Source organism: Lycorma delicatula, chromosome 1 (genome assembly GCF_047948215.1).
Source record: "Lycorma delicatula isolate Av1 chromosome 1, ASM4794821v1, whole genome shotgun sequence".
In the NCBI taxonomy this organism is placed as follows: Eukaryota; Metazoa; Arthropoda; class Insecta; order Hemiptera; family Fulgoridae; genus Lycorma; species Lycorma delicatula.
In genome coordinates this window covers 342,756,143-342,779,544 of record NC_134455.1, presented here as the reverse complement: position 1 = coordinate 342,779,544, position 23,402 = coordinate 342,756,143, and the positions used below count along the sequence as shown (strand labels likewise).

The 23,402-nt window shown below is 29.4% G+C and overlaps 1 protein-coding gene across 1 annotated transcript in view; it reads right to left on the bottom strand.

Annotated features, from left to right (window-relative positions):
* Upf1 (Upf1 RNA helicase) overlaps positions 1 to 23,402 on the bottom strand; it is a 98,131-nt gene that overhangs the window by 66,664 nt on the left and 8,065 nt on the right. Inside the window, exons 2-5 of the mRNA XM_075382316.1 lie at positions 8,098 to 8,208; positions 6,650 to 6,799; positions 3,139 to 3,311; positions 1,237 to 1,449 (exon numbers count right to left, since the gene is read on the bottom strand). Coding sequence (XP_075238431.1) covers positions 1,237 to 1,449; positions 3,139 to 3,311; positions 6,650 to 6,799; positions 8,098 to 8,208 — 647 coding nt within the window. The remainder of the gene's footprint in view (positions 1 to 1,236; positions 1,450 to 3,138; positions 3,312 to 6,649; positions 6,800 to 8,097; positions 8,209 to 23,402) is intronic.

The window sequence follows — 23,402 nt, the reverse complement described above, 5'->3', positions numbered from 1 at the left end:
GCAACAAGTGAGCATTATTACAACTGTATATCTACACGTGTTACAACTTTATATATAATTTTAAAATTAAATCTGGTATGTCTGAAATACAAGACACTGATATATTCATACAGATTTACTTCTGCATTTGTTTTAAATCAAGGTCATACTTTTCTACAAAATAGCTTCTCATTTTATTGATTTGACACGGTTTTCCTATGGAAATCTTTTATGATTTCTATTGTCAAGAAGATTATTTAATTATGTGGCTACTGCCAGTCTCTTGATCATTTGATAACATTCACAGTACCCACTTTTATGTAAAGATAAGGGTGTATGGACTTCTTTTTACTTCATCCATTGAGAACCTTTCTAGCCAAAATTGTATTAATTTTAGGTAACAGAAATCATTTCATATTTCCGTATTTATAAAATATCAATGAATCAGAAATAAAAAATAACAAAAGGAATTACAAAAAAAAATTTATTCATCAAATAAATACATTGCTGAAAATGAGCATATTATGTTGTTTTACCAAGTAAAAAACTTTAACTTAGTAAAAAAAAAAACTCTAGGCAGCAAAAGTTTTTATGGATAATTACAATAATTTCAATTTATTTTTACTACCACTTATACTTTTCAAACATTTCTTTTAAATGTCAGGTGTAAAAAATTTCAGTTTTTGAAACCTACAAGTTGTGCACTATTCATATTTGAAAAGAGAATAAATTATTTAGTGTGTAACACACATTTTCAATTTTTTTTTTTTTTTTTAATTTCTGTAGAATAAACAAGTGGCAAGCAGAGTAACCACTCAATAGACTTAATCACACAATTTAAAATACATAATATAAAAAGATTTTATCCTGAGATACAACACACACGATGTGCGCGCACGCGCTCCCTCCCTCACACTCTCACTGTCTCTCTGTAACGTAATAAGAGAGCCAGTTTATTACATTTTCAGTCATTGAAAAAGTTTTAAGGAACCACCAAGTTCTACAACTGAATCTGAATACCTACAAGAAATCCCAGTTTCAGAAAACTGTTGTGGAGCATGTCACCGTAATTGTTAATTTTTGGAATTAACTCTTTGTTAAAAATATTAGATACACATTAAGCTTAAACCTTTTAGGGTGAGGTGCCCGGACTGAGAGCCCATTCCATTTATTAACAGATCTTGTCGAGACACAAAAGTATATAGTTTAAATTTATAATAAAATTATTATTAAAGTTATAGCTTTATTATGTTATACCTTAGCAGCACTTGCTGTGGTTCTTCATCTATGCCAGGTTTTTCCAAATCTGAAAACGTGGCGTCTGCATTATCACGCCACAGTTCTTCAAGTTTAGCAATCTGTGTGGATGTTACTTGCCGTGCTCTCAACTGGTCCTGTTCAGCTGGAATCTTGACAAGCCAAGAAAGGAAACAACGATCAGCTATCAACGGCTTCCACTGTTCTTGATCCCTAATGCAAAAAATAAACAAATATACCCTTTACTAGAGTGAAAATATTACAGATAAAGAAGAGTAATAAAGGAATTTTATGTTTTTCTTAAAAGTTATTTTCAATTTTTTTATAATAAAGTGAAATCACAGTCACATTTTCTAAGTCTAGAAACAGTATTTACACAAATATTTTGATTTACTTTGTCCATCTTTTTATCAAATAAAAATAACTGATCTATACATTTTTTGGCTCATTTAGTTAATAATATTTTATTATAGTTTTATTTGTTTGAGATTCAACTGTATGTTACAAAATCTAACACAGTTTAATACGAGTCATGGTCTTCAAAAATCTTTTACAATAGAATAGTGAAATTTTAAAATGCATCCATGCAGTTTATTTACACTTTACATTCTTTCACAAGAATTTGTCATTAGTAAGTACTCTAAAAAAAAATAAAAAGCAAAACCAATATAAATTAAAAGTGTTTTTAATTCATGAACAAAAGTTACAAGATTGTACTGAACATGTCCCATTTGATTTGAACAGAAATCTGTTAAAGTAAAGGAGGCTTTAAAGAGTGAGAAATTGTCACAGGCTTTTAACTAAACAATAGACAAAATCTAAAATTGTAAAAATGTAATTTCTGTGTTCATTGTTCTGGTTAGGTTTAATTAATAACAATCAGTTATCAAAAAATAAAAATAATTAGCTACATTAAAAGGGCAAGGGAATTTACAAAGCTCATACAGATCTTGTCAAGTTAACAGTTAACAGTTTTTGATCTGTAATCTCAAAATTGTACATGAAAATAAATAATATTACATTGATATGTTAACAGTACATAAATTACAATCTTACAAAAAAACATATAATTGTACAATAATAAATATTAATCATGTTATTACAAAATAAATAAATAGTAATTGCACATTAGGGTCATTGTAATACAAATGAATGCTAGACCAATTCAAACAATAATAACATATTGTATGAACATACATAATATTTTATTAATAAAAAATAATTTCTACTATCAAGCAGATCATTGAAAATGCTATAGTAATGTTGCCAATCTTATACACTGCCCTTAAATAAGAAATGATTTGACTAACCTAAAAAATTGCAACAGCTACATTCTTCTTTAAAGGCTGATGCGTTTGTAGTTGCGTCAGAATTTGCCCATTACAAATGATGATTATAGCATAATCGTTTTAAAAAAACAAATTTTAAAATGAAATTCTTTAAAGGGAGAATCTTTGGACCTGTCCAGATTTATTATTGAAGTCTCTTCTTATGTAAATGCTTTAGAAATATTGCAGATTCAAGTTAAAATATAAGAATTCATTATAATTCAATTCTTAACTACAAAATTAGATTACAACACTTCTAAAAAATGTAAAGAGAAACTATTAACTCAAGTCTCCTACCTTTCGATTTAATAAAAATAAATATAAAATAAATTTATATTCAAGTATTTCACTTTTTATCTTCTCTAATAACATTCTACTTAATAAGCTGTTCCATTTCTTCAATGAATTCAGTTATATCTAATTATCTACTTTAAATTTTATTCATTATGGATCTATATTTATTTTAATAAACATTTTAAAAATTCTCTAGGTCCAAAAGAAAAATATCAAACATGTTATCAATAACTTAAATATACTAAAACAGAAAATATGATTACTTAAAATAAAACAATACCAATTCATATCCTTTAGAGAGCTCTGAGCTGCACAAGGTTGACGACATAACAGCACAACAACAGAATCTGCTTTTGCAGGTATGAAACCTAATACAAAAACATTACGCACACCACAAGAGTAACATTCCAGAACAGTTTCCCCAAGAGGACCATCCTTGTGCAATGTAACTTCCTATTTAACAAGAAATACCATTAAAAATAGAAAAAGAACTATAAACATTATTTTTAAAGATTACTGTAAATTAAGCATAATTTACATTATTACAAAATTAATTAAATCAGCTAGTTCTTAATTAAATTAAAAGTACTTTATCGTAATTATTCTGGTTCAATACTACCATACAAAATCTAGAAAAATCCTGTTTAGATTGACAGATAAAAGAATTACTAGGTCAGTACTCAGGAAAATGCAGATTCTAAAACAAACATTATAAGGTGATGTACTGCTTTGGACAAGTAAAACTGTATATTGTTTTATTAAAGAAACTAGAAGAAATGTAATTTGTTATACTGGGTGTCTCACAAATTTAACAGAAATAATTTAGTAATATTACTTTTTAAGTACTTATTACTAAATAAACAGTAAACACTATTAATTAAGTACTAATGACCAAAACGGCTTTGTTTTCTAGTTAAAGCTAGCAAAGTATTTTCCCGCCTGATTTCTGCTCAAAGGGTAAAATCAAACCATACTAAAATTCTTGGAACTTAAATGAGTAAATTTGAGGGCTTCATATGGTTTTTGATCTGAAAAAATGAATGGAACAAATCCCAGAATATGTCTCTAATAGTTTTTGAGAAGATTGTAAAAATGAATTGATGTATCAAACCAAATTTTTTAGGTTTGATGTACAAAATAGACAAATGCCAGTAAACAAAACTGTCAAATTTGTAGAAAATTTAATTCTGAGAAAAATCTGTGTAAGAAATGTCAACTGAATATGAAGAGTTTAATCCACTTGATTTATACTAAAATAAAAAAAAACTCAAAACAACTAAGATCAAAACTGAGAGAAGGTACTATGTATTATAAATTTAAACCAAAAACATGACATCAGTCACTTCAATATTGATAAATATCTGGAAACAAATCAGTTATTAAATATAAATAATAAAAAAATTAATGATAATACAGCATCATATAGAACAGTGTGTCTAATGTACAACGATATTACTAATGTAAAGAATGAGTATTATTGTTCACCTTCAATAATTCATATTACACACCAATAGAACAGAATGGAAAGATTTTATTCTTGATATGTTCTGCAATACTTTGTTTTCCACAAACTGTTCCAGTATCAAGAATTATACATCTGAGGTCTTCCTTTAGGTGTATCATTTATCAGTAAGCTACAATTAAGGCCAAAATCTACATTTAGAAAAATGTAGAATATGGAAAAATTTTGTAAATTCCTATCAAATATGGTAAAATACATCCAATTGTTAGTCACAGACTTTTAAACCCATCCACCAGTCAGACTTAAGTGAGATATGATTAAGTGAAGATTCTGTGCAAAATATTCATTACTTTTGGAAATTCACATACAAATAGTAAGAATTTTTTGTTACTGATAAAACTCACAGAGGTAAAAATAACTAGATTTGATATATACTCTCACACAGAAATTAGATTTAAGATTTAATCTTTATATTTATAACTTCCAGACAGCATGTAGAAATCACTAAAAAAAATGTCTTCTGCAATACTACTGTGATGTCGGCCTAAATGTTATTCAGAATATTGGGAAAGTAAAACACAATCAAATTACTATAAATGAAATATTACCAATTCATAATTATTAATTTTTTAACCAGAAAGGAAAGTTCCTGGAAAAATTAAAACATTTTTTTAAAGAATAAAAATTGATTGAAGTTAACAGAGTCCACCCTATCAGGAGTCTAATAATGAAAATAATTTAATTTTTTACTATTTCATTTAAAGTAATGTGACTGTTTCACCTTCCCAATATTCTGAATAACATTTGAGCTGACATCAAAGTTGTATTGCAAAAGACATTTCTTTTTCTTTTAATGGTTTCTACATGCTTAGTCTGGATGTTACAATACAAAGAGTAAATCTAATTTCTCTGCTAACGTATACATCAAATCTGGTTATTTTTGCCTCTGTGAGTTTATCAGTAACAAAAAATTCATACCACTTGTATATGAATTTCCAAATTAGAACCAATCACTGATAATCAGGTTTTTTAAAAGGATTTCTTATAAGTTTTCCAAAAAAAACTGAGCAAGAAAAAAAGGAAGAAAAACATTTTCTGATCAATTCTTTTTTAAGATTAAAGCATGTTAAAGCAGAAAGAAAACTTAAAAATAAAACACTATTTAAAATGTTATTCCATCTTGCTTCTCTTCACAGGGAAAACAAAATAAAACTTTATTCAGATCTTTTCCATTATCTGTCACCAGCATATTAATTAACCTACAAGTAATTAATTTTAAATAAAGATTTTTTTTTTTGTTACCTTTAACTCAGTTGGTCAGTAGGATACATCTTTCAAAATCTTTTTTGTCTCCTTCATGCTGTTAATGCCAGTAAACTTGCACAAGTAACTCAATCATAGACAAATGCGTACCGCATTATGCTTTGTTACACTCACTGGTTTGAGCTGCCACGTACTCTTTATTGTGTGAGTATGCATGTAGCATTGGGGGCCTACAAAATGATATTTATGACGGACATCTCCAATCACCACCGTTGTGATAATACACAGCCGACATTTGTTCTTATGCTGTGAAAATAGGCTTTCACCAATTTCTACATTTTTCCAGGACTGCTTATTTGTATTTAATATATCAGGTCATTTCATTAACTCATACTTCACGCGTGTAACTATTAATCAGTCAGCCATGGTATTATGGCTGATTTCCAATTCCTGCTCACAAAACTGTATTCTTATTACTAATTGATGAAAATTAATTTTTTTTCAGAAAGGCAATTTAGAGCCTCATCAAGTACAAATTTTGTCATAACTATATGTATTCTCATGGCCATGAATATACACTTCCTTGCAATCTTGTAATTCAAAACAAATATGAAAACAAGATTAACCAGGCAGCAAACTAACCAGGTTTTCTTATTGCTAGCTTGCTATTTCAGTATTGTTACATTGGCTTGTGTGAACATGAAAAATTTAATTTTTATTTTGTAGACTTAACAGATTAATAAGAGAATTTCAGAGCAACATTTCCTTAATAATGTGTGGTCGACAAGTAACAGATAAGATCCCCTTTATTCTCTATAAAGCCAATTTGGACCAGCAAAACCAGGACCTCCTGCCTCTCCTCGCCCGCCCCCCCACACCAATAAAATCTTTTCTCTTCTGCTTTTATATTTTATGGTTGTATAACACACGCTGCAATGTAACAGCTACAGGTAATATAAGAAATATGTAAACATCAATGTAATTTCAAATAAGAACCAAAATGACTTGAGTAATAAATTATGAACACCTAATATAAGATAACCAATAGTTAGAAATTAAAACTAACCTTATGTTTGGCTCTCACAAGATGATTGATAATGTGGGAGCCAGATGTATTTCCTCTTCCATTGCAGAACCACTTTTTGCACACATTACACATTACAACACAACTTGGATCATGGATTGCGCAATATTTACAAGCATAAAGAGGAAGTTCCTAGAAAAGTTAAAACATATTTTATAACAGAACAAATATCGATTTAAATATCAATATAATCCTATGTCAATACTATTAATCCATAGCAGGGACTATGATAATGAAATTATTTTCAGGGGTGTACGAAGAGGCATAGCCAACTGTTAGCAGAGACAACTTCTACCAAAATTATTAGTAAATATTCTGTTATTTGTTAGGTGTCATAACCAGGTATCCCAGTATAAGAATATCCTAAAAATAGCACTCATCTCTCTCTCTCTCTCTTTCTTTCTTTCTTTAATAACAAGCATCCCTGGGCAAATCTGCCAGAGAAAGTAAGGCATGAAGTGGATTCCTTCACCTTAAGAAAATATTCTATAGCACAATGTTGATGAGGAAATTCAGCCACAGAAATCATATCCTCACTACTCCCCAAAAAATGTGCAGTTAACATGATTACCCTTATATAATCCATACTATCAGGGACTGATAATGAAATTATTTTTAAGCTCATGTGATACCATAAGTGTATCACAGCCTGGGAAAGACAGGGGACAAAACTGTGTAACTTATAATGAAGAAAGATGGTGCATCTTTCTTCATTATATTCCTTTTCTTCAGGATTCTTCAACATTCCTTTTATTTTAGTGGGTGCCACTAAAATAAAAGGAATGTTTAATGAAGAAACATTTTTTTTTACTACCAAGCAAGGAAAAGTTTTCAGATAATCAGTGAATAAATGAGAAAACAGATTTGACCCAGGTTATATTAATACTACTCGTACTAACTAGATTTAAGAGCCAAACATTTCTACATGGTTAGAAACACACTAGAAATTGATGCATGTATTACAGCTCCCTGACAGCTGTGTTAACCTGTCATCAAGATGACATCATGAAGATGACATCACAATTCACAAGAACATCCATCTGTGACATAATAAGTCATGAGTATAACACATAACTTAGCAGTACACTGTATAAATGTTATTTGTTTATCTTTATTTTATGTAGCAGCAAGTCAATGAATACATTATACCAATTACTAACTTCCAACAGGAAACAAAGTGTAAATTGTAATAGTTGTGCAGGATCAATCACAAGAATGATTAAAACACTTGATTAAAGTAAGAAACTTTCCATTTATCATGAAAAGAGTTGATAGTTTTGTCTAATCTTCACTACCAAGTTACATGGATAGCCAGTGCTATTATACTTCTGCAAACTAGTTGTGCGTTTACACTTCTAAGGCAGATAAAAAAAAAATAAGTAGAAAATTCTGTTAGTATAAAATAAACAGTAATATAATGGCAACTGTACCTTATTGTAGAATGCTTCTTCATCATCTTCTTCAAATTGCAATTCACCAAGCTTCTGCGTCGTAGATACAACACTGTTTTCTAAAACATCTCCATTTATTTTACCATTGACCTAAAACAGAATTAAAAAACGAAAATAAGAATTTCTATTGCTCAACATTTCTGGTGCCAGATGACCAATGAAAGATGACCTTCTCACACCAGTTGAATTAGTAGTCATCACACAATCTTCTTTGATTCATTATTACATATAGTAAAAAGTTTATATACTGCCACTAAAATTCTAACTTTAAATATTACAGTTATCTCTAAAAAGGGCTAAACTTTATTTTTATAATTAAACTTTTTCAGAGTTCATCAAATATTTTGGGACTAAAAAATCTTGGCTGCATAATGAAAATATGTTTAGAACTGCGCTGACTGGTTTCTTTCATCTAGATTGAGTTTTTTACACAAGTGGTTTTTGTAATCCATTAATTGCAGTTGTATGTTAAAGGATACTGAAGGGAATCAGTCTTTGTCCATAGAAAGTACACTAACACATGTCCACATTAACCTTAAGTATAAAATAAAATTTTTTAAAACATTTTCTGGGACTTTCAGAAAATATTACAGTATTTCTTTATATTTAATCAATTTTGTAAAAAGATAAAAAAATAAAAAGCATAAAATCAGTAATTATTATTATACTTATTTAGTTTAAAATAATTTATTTATTTCAAACATGTTAAAACAATTATATGGACTCAAAATAAGGAAGATAAAGTGTTAAAGATAAAATACAGAAGATAAAAGATAAAAATAAAGGAACAAAGATAAATAAGGCAGATAAAGAAGTGAAGCCAAGAAGAAGCAGTGTGACAGTTGCTTCCTCCATCTTAACACACTCATTAAAATAATTGGTTAATTATATATATATATACACACATTTTTTTTAATGATCTACCATAATGTGACTAAGTACAGCAACTTTTTAATTTGTACTATTTTCTATAACTTTACCTAACATTACAACTAACAAAGCTTTTACAAAACTTACATGGACAAGTAAAATCTACACCCTACAAAGTACAGGGTTCAACACGTACATAATTTTTCTGCATAGTAACCTCTCTTGTCAATGCTCTTGGTCCAGCCATCACGGGCTTGAGTATTCCTTCCAAAAAGGTTTTCGGTTGATCGCAAAGCCACTTTTGCACTACTTCCTGCACGTCTAAGACTATGGAAAATCAACAACCTCAAAGCATCCATGAGCAACCCAAACAAATTAAAATCAGAGGGAGCAAGATCTGGGCTGTTGGGAGAGGTTTCAGTACTGCAAAACTAAAGCTATTGATGGTTTAAATGGTGTGGCAAGCCTGTGTGGGGGGTGTTGCTATGCAACATTTTCTTTGACAATAGACCTTTGCATTCATTGCAAACTGCTGGCTCAGCTTGTTTTCACTGAAACTTGTGCTGTTGATCTTAGTCCCCTTTTCCATGAAGTCTTCCAGTATAGATCCTTTTGCGCCCAAAAAAATCCCGTTTGCATAACCTTACCCATCATGACTTAGTCTTGAATTTTTTCTTCATTGGGGAATTCAGTGTGTTTCCCCTCCATATTCTGGTGTTTCAATTCTGGCTGACAGTGATGAACCCACATTTCATTACTGGTGACTATTCTGCTCAAAAATGAGTCACCTTCCTTGTTGAACTAATCAAGTAAGCATTGTCAACGTGTTTGAGCATGTGTCCTGCAATAAGCTGTCTTGTTACCAATCAAGTTCAGACTTTACAGAAGCCCATCAAATCATTGATGTTGATTTGATAGGCTTTGATATTTGAAAAAATATCTTTATCATTTGATCTGATATTCAAAAAAAGATGCTACCTCATCAATGGTAAGTCACCTATTCACCACACCATTTCTGAGTTTGCTGAATCTTGTCATCCTTGGTGAAGGTTATGGGTATCCTGCTCCCTCTTCATGTGTCACACACTTTTCCAACCACTTTTAAACTTCTCAACCCACAAAGTATACTTCTATGAGAAAACACTGTCCCCATATTGTAATAAAAGTCTACAATGAACTTCAATCCCTTTCACACCTTCCGACTAGAGAAATCGGTGAAAAGGACAAACAGTGATCACTGCTCACTGTTTGTCCTTTGTGCAAACTGCTGGCAAAGGGAACATTTTCACACTGTAATAGCTGGAAGGCAAATTAACCAATCAGGATCAAAATTCGCACACGTGACCACAGTCATACCAACTTTTAAGCACACAATGTAAGTAAAGTGTGACAACCTTGAAGGTGTGTTAAGGCAAGTGTTGATAAATTTTTACTCTCCCTCGACATTACATTGTCTTTTTCCCCCAATTGAGAAGTACATTTATAATAGTACTTAAACATTCTTATTTCATGAAGACAAAGAATACACATTGTGAGCATTATTATGTGAATAGTAGTATTATTTCTTCAGTTTAGTTTACTTTTTTAATCAATTTAATTTTTTTAAGTTTATTTTAAATACCTAAAACAAATGTAAGCCTTTTAAAAAATTATTACTACATACAAAAAAATGACTTGCAAGAAATGCAAAGGGCAAGCAGCTAGAATCTTAAGAAGAAAAACAGAATGCAGTAAAACACTGTTAAGCATTAGCAAAGACAGTTTGAAATGTTTTACCTCTAACTTTCCAAATAACTTTCTTGAAATGTTGCATAAAAATGCTTTGAATATCAGCATAACTTAAAGTTATATATCTTTACACTATAATTCAATGTAGTAATAATGAGAAACGAAAAATACCATCTCTATGTGTTTAATAATTTTCCACTGATGTTATCCAGAGGAGATTAAGACTACCTACAGAACATCCTTTATAAAAAGAATCATTTGGTCATAAAAAAAATTTAATTTTGTTTTAAAAAAATGATATTCCATTATATTACATTAAGTAATAATTTCCTACAAGGCAAACCTATTACAAAATCCACATTGCATTATTTCTAATAAAATTTTGAGGAAATTCGTAATTGGTAAACAAAGTTACAAAGTAGAATAATAATTTTTTTTTTTACTGAGATAACTCTACCAAGAACTTTCAAAATTTAAAAATCCATTCTAGCATCTTTGATGTCAACCATCCTGGACGAAAATCCAATTTCTAGAAAACAGATTGTGTTTGGTACAACTGCAAAAATCTGTTAACATGGTCACTGCGGTGGTAGAGTGTAACTATCTGGTTCAGTTCAACAAAACATTTTATATAATTGACTTATTATATTTTACAGGACACGAGCTATTGCCCCTTTATTTTAAATATATCTTTTTTTCTCTTAAATAAAACTTTTTTCTAAATAATCTTGTTCTTTTCCTATTTACTAACTCTTTTTGTATAAAACTAATTTCAACTTTCTGCAATGCTAATTGCAATGGTCTGAAAGAAAATAAAGAAAAATTAATCTTGCCTCAGCTTAATAATCACATAATATTCATTTTTCAATTTGAAAAACAGTTTTTTAATTTTTATGCTTCTGCTAAATATTTTATGAAAAAATGTAATCTTGAGTCATAAAGTGGATCTGAATACAGAATAATATCAACCACATTTTATGTTCTTAACTAATCAAAATCTTCAACAAATTATGGTACCACTTAAAAAAAATGTACAGTATTAAAAAAAAGTGATCAATTCTTACTGGCACAATGTATGTATATTTAATACTTTGCATTTACACTAAAACAAACACAAATTCTTAATGCAATTTTACTATAGTTAAACATGCATCAAGGTAACAGTAAAAAGTTCATACTAACAGGAAAATGTTACAAGACAAAATTTTTAAAACAGGGCATATTAGTACATTTTAAATCAGAACTAATTTCATACATTAAATTCATATTATTTTTTAATATTATAGAGCAGCCTACATTTTTATAAAAATAAAAAAGAGCTAATGTGAATGCAATATATAAGTTTGTCCTTTCTGATCAGAGCTGATGTTCACTTCATAAAATCAGGAACAATTGTTAATTAACTTATAATATTACCAGTGAGTATTAAAATGAATTCAAAGTTATTAAAGAATTATTTTTAGCAGTTTACTAATTATTTCTCTATAATATCAGTAACACACTGAAAACTTGGCCCTTCAAACTTTAGCTTATTTGCACATCCATTAATATACTAACATTATCTAAATGTAGAAACTTAGAGCTAAGCTCAAAATTGAATAAAAATAATACAAGAGGTTATAAAGAAAAAACTAAATATGTAATATCCAACAGTTTCAGAGACTACATATGATCATTTTGTCATCGTGTAGTGATCTGAGCAGAATGCAGCCAGTTCCTGTTTGAATAAAATTTATCTGACATTCCAATTTATAAAATAGTAGCTTCCTGACGCAACTTCGCCCACGCTATATGGTTACTTGTGTTTCCCATAGCAGTCAATCTTTTTATTTATGTTTTTTAATAAAGTAACTGGAAGACGTAGATGCAGCCAATCACACATACAGCAACTGTAGCAGTGGCTGTATTGATTGGAGCCACAGCACCGTTTACCTTTGCACCTCTTTAAAAAAATCAAATTCAAAAAAAAACCTTACATGGTTTTTAAATATTTAACTGAAGAGTATTTGTAAACTCAAACCTACTGAATATCTTGTTTAGTATAGTGGGGATTGGGAAAATTTACAATCACTGTTAAGAATTTTTTTTACCTTTTCTTCACCCCCCCCCCCCTTTCAAGGTCAAATTTAAAAAACTGTGGAATTTTTTTTAGATATTCACATGAATATCACACACACACACACACACACACACACACACACACACACACACACGCACGCACGCACACACACACACACACACACACACACACACACACACACACACACACACACACACACACACACACACACACAAAATCAATATCTATTTGTTTTACAGAGAAATTAAAAAAATTGTAAATTTCATTGTTATTCCACTTTACCCCTTCAAACTCTGTATTTCAAAAAATCCTTGGTGTGCGTTACACCATAAGAAGAACATTTATATAAATTTTCATCAATTTATCTTCAGTAGTTTTTGCTTGGCGTTGATTACGAATCACTCATGATATGTTGTCTTCAATTTCAAATTGAAAATATCTCTACTGAAAAATATCTTGGGAGCATGAGAGTTTAGCAGTTTGCCACCTAGCGACCCAAATGAGAAGTGCGGCACTGTAAATAATTTATTATTTACACAATTCAATAAATATTTTTTTATTTTTAGATAACATTTACAAATAACCGTTATCTTTTAGATAGAGAATGTACCTCTGATGCACACAAAAGTTAGCCTTCAACCTACTAACAAATACCCCATTTAAATTTTGAAAATCAGACAACTGTTTGCAGATATATAAGACCTGTTTTTACATAATAGTATAGACTGAGGTTCTTTCAAGTAGCAGGGAAACAATCACCTCAGTCCCCCCAACGCAGCGCAAGCTTGCCAAATCTCCATCCCCACACAATAACAAATAAACAAACATAGTAGCTATCAATTTCTTACAATGTTATAAATATACCTTTCAACATTTAAAGAAAAACATTATTACAACCAGAGTTAATGATACAATTGAACAAAACTAAAATCAATAATCAGAAAAAATTCACAGTAGAATGAAAGCACACATGGAATAAGAAATATATTGGTACTATTCCCATGTCCAGTGGAAATAAAACCTTTCAACTGAAAATCTGTGATACCAGTAAAATTAGAGCCAAACATAATTTGTGGTACAATAAACAAAAAAAAAAGAAGAGTAATGTATTGTAAAAGTTTTGGTAACTATATTAAATCATATGTAATATTGTTCTTTTAAAAGTTCAGGGAAATCTTTTACAAAAAAAAAAATTCCAATAACATAACATGTTTAAAGGAAGTATAACTCATATACTTAAGTTACACAAAACCAAAGAAGAGTAGGCAACTTGCCATTCTCATAATTAGAGCAATTCAATCTGAGAAATATTGAACTGAGCTAGACTCATTTGTCAGTGGATGACTAGGTAGAAACATGTCAAGTGTTTAGTGGTTTATTAATTATCAAGGAAATATAAAAACAAGAAAAAGATAATGCTGAACCAGTCCAAAAGATACTGAACCAAAAGACATTGATATTGATTTGAAAGGATATTGATTGAGGTTGATGCCAGAACGTTATTAGTCAGATGCTGGGAAAGAAAATGAGAAGCCAATGAAATCTTTTCAAATAAAATATTTATACATTTTAAAGTTCTTGGGTTTTACTGATTGAAGTAAAATGTAACTTTCTATTATTAATTTAGTAATTTAATCACAAATATCATGCAACACAGCTTTTGCTGATTTGTTCTTTCAGATCAGCTATTAAATATGTGGTCCCTTCATGATGCTAAAACAAAGTTCCAATGTATTAACAAACTTGATTCATAAAATAGTAATTTTATTAATTCATATTTTGCGATAACAGAAAATAGGTAAATAAAAAATTTATAACTATACAAAGTGTAAGGTTATATTAAATGTAATCTCATAGAGTGGGGGAAAATGACATTTTAATAGACAAAAATCACTAATTATAATAAAATTATCTCTGTTCTCAGTGATACCTTTAAATGAGTTTATATCTATTAAAAATAATCGGAATTATCATGTTAATCGGGAGGCCACTCAATTTGTGCTGTTTTTAAGTACCGCTAAAAAAAATCACAAATCATTATAACAAAATAATCTCTGTCCTCAGTGACACATAATAACTAAATAAATTATGAGTTACACCTGTTAAAAATAATCATAACTATTATGTTAATGGGAGACCCATTCAATTTGTGCTGATTTAAGTACCACTGTTTTTTGAAGTTTTCAGTTGCTATTTTGTATGTTAATTACTGTATTTGGTTAAAATATCACTTTTTTAATAAGTTGTACATATTTTATATATTTAATGTTAATTAGACAAAGTTAGAAAGCAAAGCAAGCATTGGTTATGTTTGGTTAGGTAAGTTGATTATATATATATATACACACGATTCAACAGTACACAGAATCAAGATAATCAAACAAAACTTATGCTCGCTCCACTTGCTAACCTCATCTAATTAACTAATTTTTACATTTAACAACTTAACTTAAATATAATAATTAACAGTACTTAAAAACATTGCAAATCGATCCCCCAATCCCGCATTGACACACAAATACCTAATAATCTTTAAATATCATCATCATCAACTGAATTAGGTAAAAATGTTTAAAGCGTCAATTTTCATTTTTTTCTTTTAATAAATTTTATTTCCATTATTAAAGTTTTTTCTTGTTTTAAACCTTTAGATTTTTGATGCCTTAAACAAAAGGTGATTACACAGCTGGACAACCTAAAATATCAGTTGTAATATTTTCGTCTCTTGGGCAGGCAAATTATTGCTCCTTCCTCATATTCAACACTCTTTTCAATGCTTCCTTCTTCCCCAGGATCTTATATGGATTTTAGCTAGAAACCTATTGGATCAATGGTAAAATATTGGGGACTTCTAGTTACATTATCCTTGTTTTTATCTGGCTTGACAAACTCGCATATATATTCAGCCTACAGGCCTGTCCATGACAGTACAAAAAGCTCAATCAAGACGAAACAAATAAGGAAAATACAAATAATTCATGAGTGAAGTCCTGAGATGCACATTAAAGGACCATTGTTTCAAAAATTTCCAATGTTATATCCTGTCAAATTTAATGCAACCTGTTCAATTTTGAATTATCAAAGTTTAACTGAAAAATGCTAGTGAGCAAGCACTCATCATTTGTAACTCACTTCACTAGTTCATTTTGCACCAAACCAAAATAAAATATATCAAACTTACATTAATAGTTCCACTAAAATTCATATTGAAATCATCACTAATAGAAATCCACTATTGTTAACAGAAATCCATTCAATTATTTACTTCTACAACTTTATTCACATTAATAATCCACCAGTGAAACAGTTTTTTTGCATAATAATACTAGCAACATTAGTGTTTTTTCCAATTTTTTTTTTATTGTAGATTATCATAAAGAGATTACAAGTTTCAATTAAAACATAATTAAAATCAAGATTTAAATTAAAACAGTGCAATTCATAGAAATTCACTAATTAAAAATATAGATTTTTAAAAATAAATAAATAAATATTCACAGAACATAAACAGCTGATGCTACCAACAACAAAGACAAAAAAAAAATGAATGGAAAAAAGAAAAATAAACTCAGCAAAAGACTGCATACAAAGAGGAAAGTTTCACCAATGCAATGAAAAGCTGTTACTTTCTGTAAATCTGAAGTTAGTTTTTATTGTCTATATTTTTTAAATATAAAAATACACTTCTTCGATGCAAAATATTAAATACTTTGCTCAAAAACAGTTCTTTTGTAAATAGCTAAGTTCAATTACATTTTTTTTTTTACTCTTGAAATTAATTACTTTACTAAACAAATTTAAACTTTACAAAATCTGCTGAATTTTATAATGACCTTTCAGTATTATTGAACTTAATGGAAAAATGCCACTACCTACATGAAGCAGTCATACTGTTTTAAAGTTTATTTAGATCCTTAGCTGAACTGAAAAAAAATCTTTGCACTTAATTACTCAGTCTTGTGAGTGGCACATTTGAAATTGTGATGTCTTACACAAAAAATTGTAAATTAATTTAAAAGATCGTATAAAATAAATAATACCAAAAATTATTAATTTACAATTCTAAAAAAAAATTACTTTTTTTAACACATAAAAATTTACTATAGTAGCTTCTGCAGCAAATTTAATCTGTTTCACTGAAATTACCTTTTTAGTTTTCAGATATACAACATTGCCATAGGTCAGCACAATTTTATTTCCATAGGCTGTTTAAGAAATATGTGTTGGGTGTTTTTTTTTTTTATTTTACTTTTAACTATTACAATTCTACAATCAAAATAATTATTGCTCCAATGCTGATTATTACCTTAAGTATGTTAAAACACTTCTATTAGTACACTGCAACTTACAACAGCATAATGTACTTTGGAATTGTGTTAAAAGTTACTGGATGACTGGTTTTTTCATATGCCATGTAAGAATATTTGTGTTTAGTAATGAAATTAAACTGAGCTATGAAAATAATGTATATTTACTGGAAAAGAAGTGCAGACATATAGACTAAAATTAACGCTATTCAATAGTTTGTTGTTTTATCTTGATATATGGTCAAATCCGTACACTATTTTTGTAACTTGTGTTCTCATGTAAGAAACACCTTTATTATTAATGAAAGAAAGTTTTGTTTCTTGCATTGTTAAATTTTAGCACAATTTTTGCAAAATAATATTTTACTGATTATTGATAACATTATTGATAGTCTTGTTTTTATGGAATGATGAATAATGAAAGGAACTGGTATTAAATTAAGCAACAATTCAATAGTAAACTTAAAAATTATTGTTACAAAGCTGATAACAAACTTATTTTGTTAATATTTATTCTTCCTTATCAGCAGTAAGATAATTCCAATAATAAATGAATTATTTAAATGATTAATGGACTGAACAAAGTATATTTTTTTTTTTAGAAATAATAAAAATAAAAATTTGAATATAGTAAAGGTTATAATAATATCATTACTATTATTTTATTAAATTATTTTAGTACAGTACTTGTAAAATCTGCAAAAATAAAAATAAACTACTACTACTACTAACTACTACTACTTGTAAAATCAACTGTAAAAATAATAAAATAATATATAAATTAAATTTTAGTTAATAGTCTTCAGAGGCTTATGTACTGATTATAAACTATAATTTTATAGTTTGTTAATAATCAATTGTTAAACAGGGAAAGTTACTCCTCCAAAAGATTTATTAAGGAATTTTTTTAAGGGGCATAATTTCATTTAAATAACATCATATTATGCACATTAAAAATCTTTCAAAATAGCATACATTTTCTCAACAATTTTTTTAGGATATCATATTGCTTTCTAAAAATGTCACGAATCGAAGATAAATTAAGTCAAAATCTTTACAAAGCTAAACTCAATTCTATGGTAAGTAAGTGGAAATATTTGACACAATTTCAGGCTATCTAAAATATATGAAAACACAAATCACTGAAGTAGGAATCTAGAAAAGAGACCATCAACTTGGAAAGGAAGCAAAAACTAAATCTGTTTTTTGGCATCAAGAAAAGTATTCATACACAACATCTACAGAAAATTAATGAGGTTACTAAATTTAAAGCTTAACAACAAATCCTATATTAAAGCTGCACAGATGAGCAACAAAAACAAAGCTGTTTCATCAAATGTAATGAAGTTAAAATCAGTTCACATAAAAAATGACGTTATGAGAAATAAGCTGTCTAACATCAATCAATTTACACAAATTCAAATAAAATAAGACTTATCTTTAAAGACTAGAGGAGTAAGGAGAGAATTATTTTTGTATTTACCTAGTTTCAATAGAAAAGAGATATAATAAGATATGACAAATTGCTGGTTAATAGCAGAATCTATACTTTGAGGACGAAGCAGAAATCTAACAAAGAGCTTGCAGTGAAGAGCAATCCCCAAATACGAAAGACTGCAAAAAATGGAGAAGGGACAAGAAATAGAAAATACTGGTTTGACAAGCAGGAAAAAGTTAAGGATTTTTAGTGAGAGGAAATAGTAATAATAATGGTCCAGAAAGAGAACTGAATGACAGAAAGGTACAATTGATGGAGAGAGAATGGGAAGAAAATGGGATGGCAAAGGGGGAAGGTAACAATTACATAAAGAGTAACTAGTAGATTAGGAGGATGGTCTTAATGAAAGCAGAAATGACTAGTAGATTAGGAGGATGGTCTTAATGAAAGCAGAAATGAACGTAAAAGTATTCTACTTTCAAATGGAAACTAGGTTACATTGCTACCTTACATACAACAACATTATTAGGGCAGGAAAGTCATCAAGTTGGAAGCAGTGAGAAAAAACATAAAAGGGGTATTTTATGATTAGAAGAAATTGGGAAAAATTACAAGTTAAATGAAATTAAAAGAAGTTTAACATTCAACACCACTTAAAAGACAATGGGTTTATTACAACCCCATTAGTTGGCTTTAGGAGGTAGTTTATTGACTTAAGGAGTTATCAGAAATATGGCATCATTGAAAATCTAATGGAGGGAAAATAAATTATTTATAATTCCAGTGCATGTGTAACTTCTGATAGCACAGAGAAAGATATCAGTGTTCTATGAAGCCGTGGAAAAGGAGTTTGTCATTGTAATGTAGATTTTAATGGAAAAATGTCAACAGGCAAGGAAGTTACTATATGACAATATGGGTCAGGAATAGTGTCATCAAAATAAGTTGATTTATGTTCATTACTATACTTCCTTGTTAATAGATAGCATTCACATTCCTGACACATGTGCAGCAATTCTCAGAACCCAATTAACTACCACAACCTCAAATGCCTAAATTTTCACAACTATATAAAGGTTTTTATTTTCATCAGTACACAATACTCATAATGTATTATATAGGTCAAATTGTTATAAAATAGATTACAGATATAAAAACAACAATTATACAACAAAAAAATTTTATTAAAATCCATATTATTTATTATTTCAAATATAAATATATAAAATAGTTTTAAATAAATTAAATGCAACAAATAAAAAAACCATACAATAAATCAACAAGGTATTAATAAGGTTATTATATAGAATTGCATGACAAGTCTAACATTTCATTTTTTTCTTTCACAGTTTGTTTATTGGCATTTATATGTTGATCTGACCAGATATAGCTAAAGGAAAAATTTCCCATACTAATTCTGAAACTGACACTGTAGGAAAGTATTTTGTTACTTAAATTTTGGGGACATATTGATAACGTGTTGAATAGGATGCAAAAATCAGGGGTTTTTAATGTTTTTTTAATAAGTATTAAAAATTAAATGAAATAATATTGTGTACTAAGGCATCCTGGAATAGTCGCTTTAATATTGGAAGGACAGGTAGAAGGGAAAAATTGTGTAGGCAGGCCACGTTTGGAGTATGTAAAACAAATTGTTGGGGATGTAGGATGTAGAGGGTATACTGAAATGAAACGACTAGCACTAGATAGGGAATCTTGGAGAGCTGCATCAAACCAGTCAAATGACTGAAGACAAAAAAAAAAAAAATATTGTGTGTGTAAAATAGTATCTTTTAATTAATTGTATTTTAAATAAACTAGTGGTAAGATTTTTTAAAGTTAAGGTGATTTATTAGAAATGGCAACAGAAATGTAATAAGACCCTTTCTTGTAAGCCAAAGTATTGTGAATTTTATGAAAACAGTTCCACTGTCTGATTTCATAAGGATGATAGTGTTATTTTTTAACAATAAGTGACCCTTTTTAGTAAAGATTGAAAACACAGATTCTGAAGATAAAACTCTGATAAAATAAAAATACTTGTAGTAAACATTTACAAGAAAGCAACAAAAACAATACATTTTATACCAAAAAAAAATACCCTAACAATTTAAAATTGAAATCTACAATTTATAACACAGTGGTTCCAAACTTTTTTTGATAGACTACACATCATAGAACGTTTATGATATTGGAACAAACTTATTTGTCTTCAGTTAATAATAATAAATATGTAGTATCTAATTCTAAATATCAGACATCCAGAGTACATAGGCCAATAACACACAAGCAGGCACATTCTTCTAAATACAAGCAGCATGTTGAGCAGCATCACCGAAAGATAAAGGTAAATGCCTGTAACAACAACCAATCCATACCAGAAGCACCAATTAAAAATACATATATTAGTTTTTTTTTAGATTCGCCATTAAAATTAACGATGTCTGTGCTCTATGTGTTTCATAGAGTTATCACGTGTGGCCTTATGGTTGGACATGCCGACATGCAAATCATCTTCAAGATGTACCTGTCTGTCCCTCTATTCAGATTTCACTATTTTCATTGTAGAAATTGACGATACATTCAAGCAATGACGTTTAACTCAGTAGTAAAACTTGAATGGCGCTCTTTGCGAGTACAAAATATTAATATCACGCATAAATCCAAAAGGACTGTTCTGAAGCGCCTAAAAATTTTGTTTTCATGGTAGAATTGCATGACAAGTCTAACATTTCATTTTTTTGTTTCACAGTATGGTTAGTAGCATTTGTATGTTGATCTGACCAGATATAGCTAAAGGAGAAATTTCCCATACTAATTCTGAAACTGACACTATAGGAAAGTATTTTGTTACTTAAGTTTGTAACTCAATCAGGTGTTCTTCTGATTTATAATTCAAAAAGAATGGTTGATAGGTGGGTGAAATATATTGAAAAGTTATATGAAGGAAATGAATTAGAAAATGGTGTTATAGAGGAAGAAGAGGATGAAACGAGAGAACCAATACTGAGATCTGAATTTAAGAGAGCATTAAAAGATTTGAATGGTAGAAAGATTCCCAGAATAGACGGAATACCTGTAGAATTATTGCGCAGTGCAGGTGAGGAAGCGATTGATAGACTATACAAACTGGTGTGTAATATTTATGAAAAAGTGGAAATTCCATCAGACTTTGTGTTAGTCATGATACCAAAGAAAGCAGGAGCAGATAAATGTGAAGAATACAGAACATTAGCATAACCAGTCATGCATCAAAAATTTTAACTAGAATTCTGTACAGAAGAATTCACAGAAAAGTGGAAGAAGTGTTAGAAGACCAATTTGGTTTCAGGAAAAGTATAGAGAAAGGGAAGATATTTTAGCACTCAGATTAATAGTAGAAGGAAGATGGCATTTGGCCAGAAAATAGGCATTTATAGACCCAGAAAAGCTAACGGCTTTTCTAGGTCTATAAATTTTATTTATGCTGAACATAAATAAAATGTTCAGCATTTTAAAAATGTTATGGTTCAAGTACAGAGATAGAAAAAATTTACAGGAACCAAACAGCAACAGTAATAATTGAGGAATATAAGAAAGAAGCTGTAATAAAAAAGGGAGTCGGATAAGGATGTTCCCTACTCCCGTTACTTTTTAATCTTTACATAGAACTAGCAGTTAATGATGTTAAAGAACAATTTAGACTCGGAATAACAGTACAAGATGAAAAGATAAAGATAAAGAAGCTATGATTTGCTGATGATATAGTAATTCTAGCTGAGAGTATAAAAGATTTAGAAGAAACAATGGATGAAACAGCATGGATGAAGTCCTATGCAAGAACTACTGCATGAAAAAACAAAACGAAAGTAATGAAATGTAGTAGAAATAATGTAGATGAACCACTGAATATAAAAATGGGAAAACATTACAGAGGTAGAACAATTTTGTTATTTGGGAAGTAGAACTACTAAAGATGGACGCAGCAGGAGCGATATAAAATGCTGAATAGCACAGGCGTAACGAGACTTCATTCAGAAATATAATTTTTTATACATAAAAAATTAATTTAAACATTAGGAAAAGATTTTTGAAAGTACATGTTTTTACAGCGTAGCTTTATATAGAAGTGATACTTGGATGATGGAGTACCTGAGAAGAAAAGATTAGAAGCTTTTGAAATGCAGTGCTGTAGGAGAGTGTTAAAAATCAGATGGGTGGATAGAAAAGGCATTCGATAACGTAGACTGGAATATAATGTTCAGCATTTTAAAAAAATTAGGGTTCAAATACAGAGATAGAAGAACAATTGCTAACATGTACAGGAACCAAACAGCAGCAGTAACAATTGAAGAACATAAGAAAGAAGCCGTAATAAGAAAGGGAGTCCGACAAGGAAGTTCCCTATCTCTGTTACTTTTTAATCTATACATGGAACTAGCAGTTAATGATGTTAAAGAACAATTTAGATTCAGAGTAACAGTACAAGGTGAAAAGATAAAGATGCTACAATTTGCTGATGATATAGTAATTCTAGCCGAGAGTAAAAAGGATTTAGAAGAAACAATGAACGGCATAGATGAAGTTCTACACAAGAGCATCGCATGAAAATAAACAAGAACAAAACAAAAGTAATGAAATGAAGTAGAAATAACAAAGATGGACCACTGAATGTGAAAATAGGAGGAGAAAAGATTATGGAGGTAGAAGAATTTTGTTATTTGGGAAGTAGAATTACTAAAGATGGACGAAGCAGGAGCGATATAAAATGCCGAATAGCACAAGTGAAACGAGCCTTCAGTAAGAAATATAATTTGTTTACATCAAAAATTAATTTAAATGTCAGGAAAAGATTTTTGAAAGTATATGTTTGGAGTGTCGC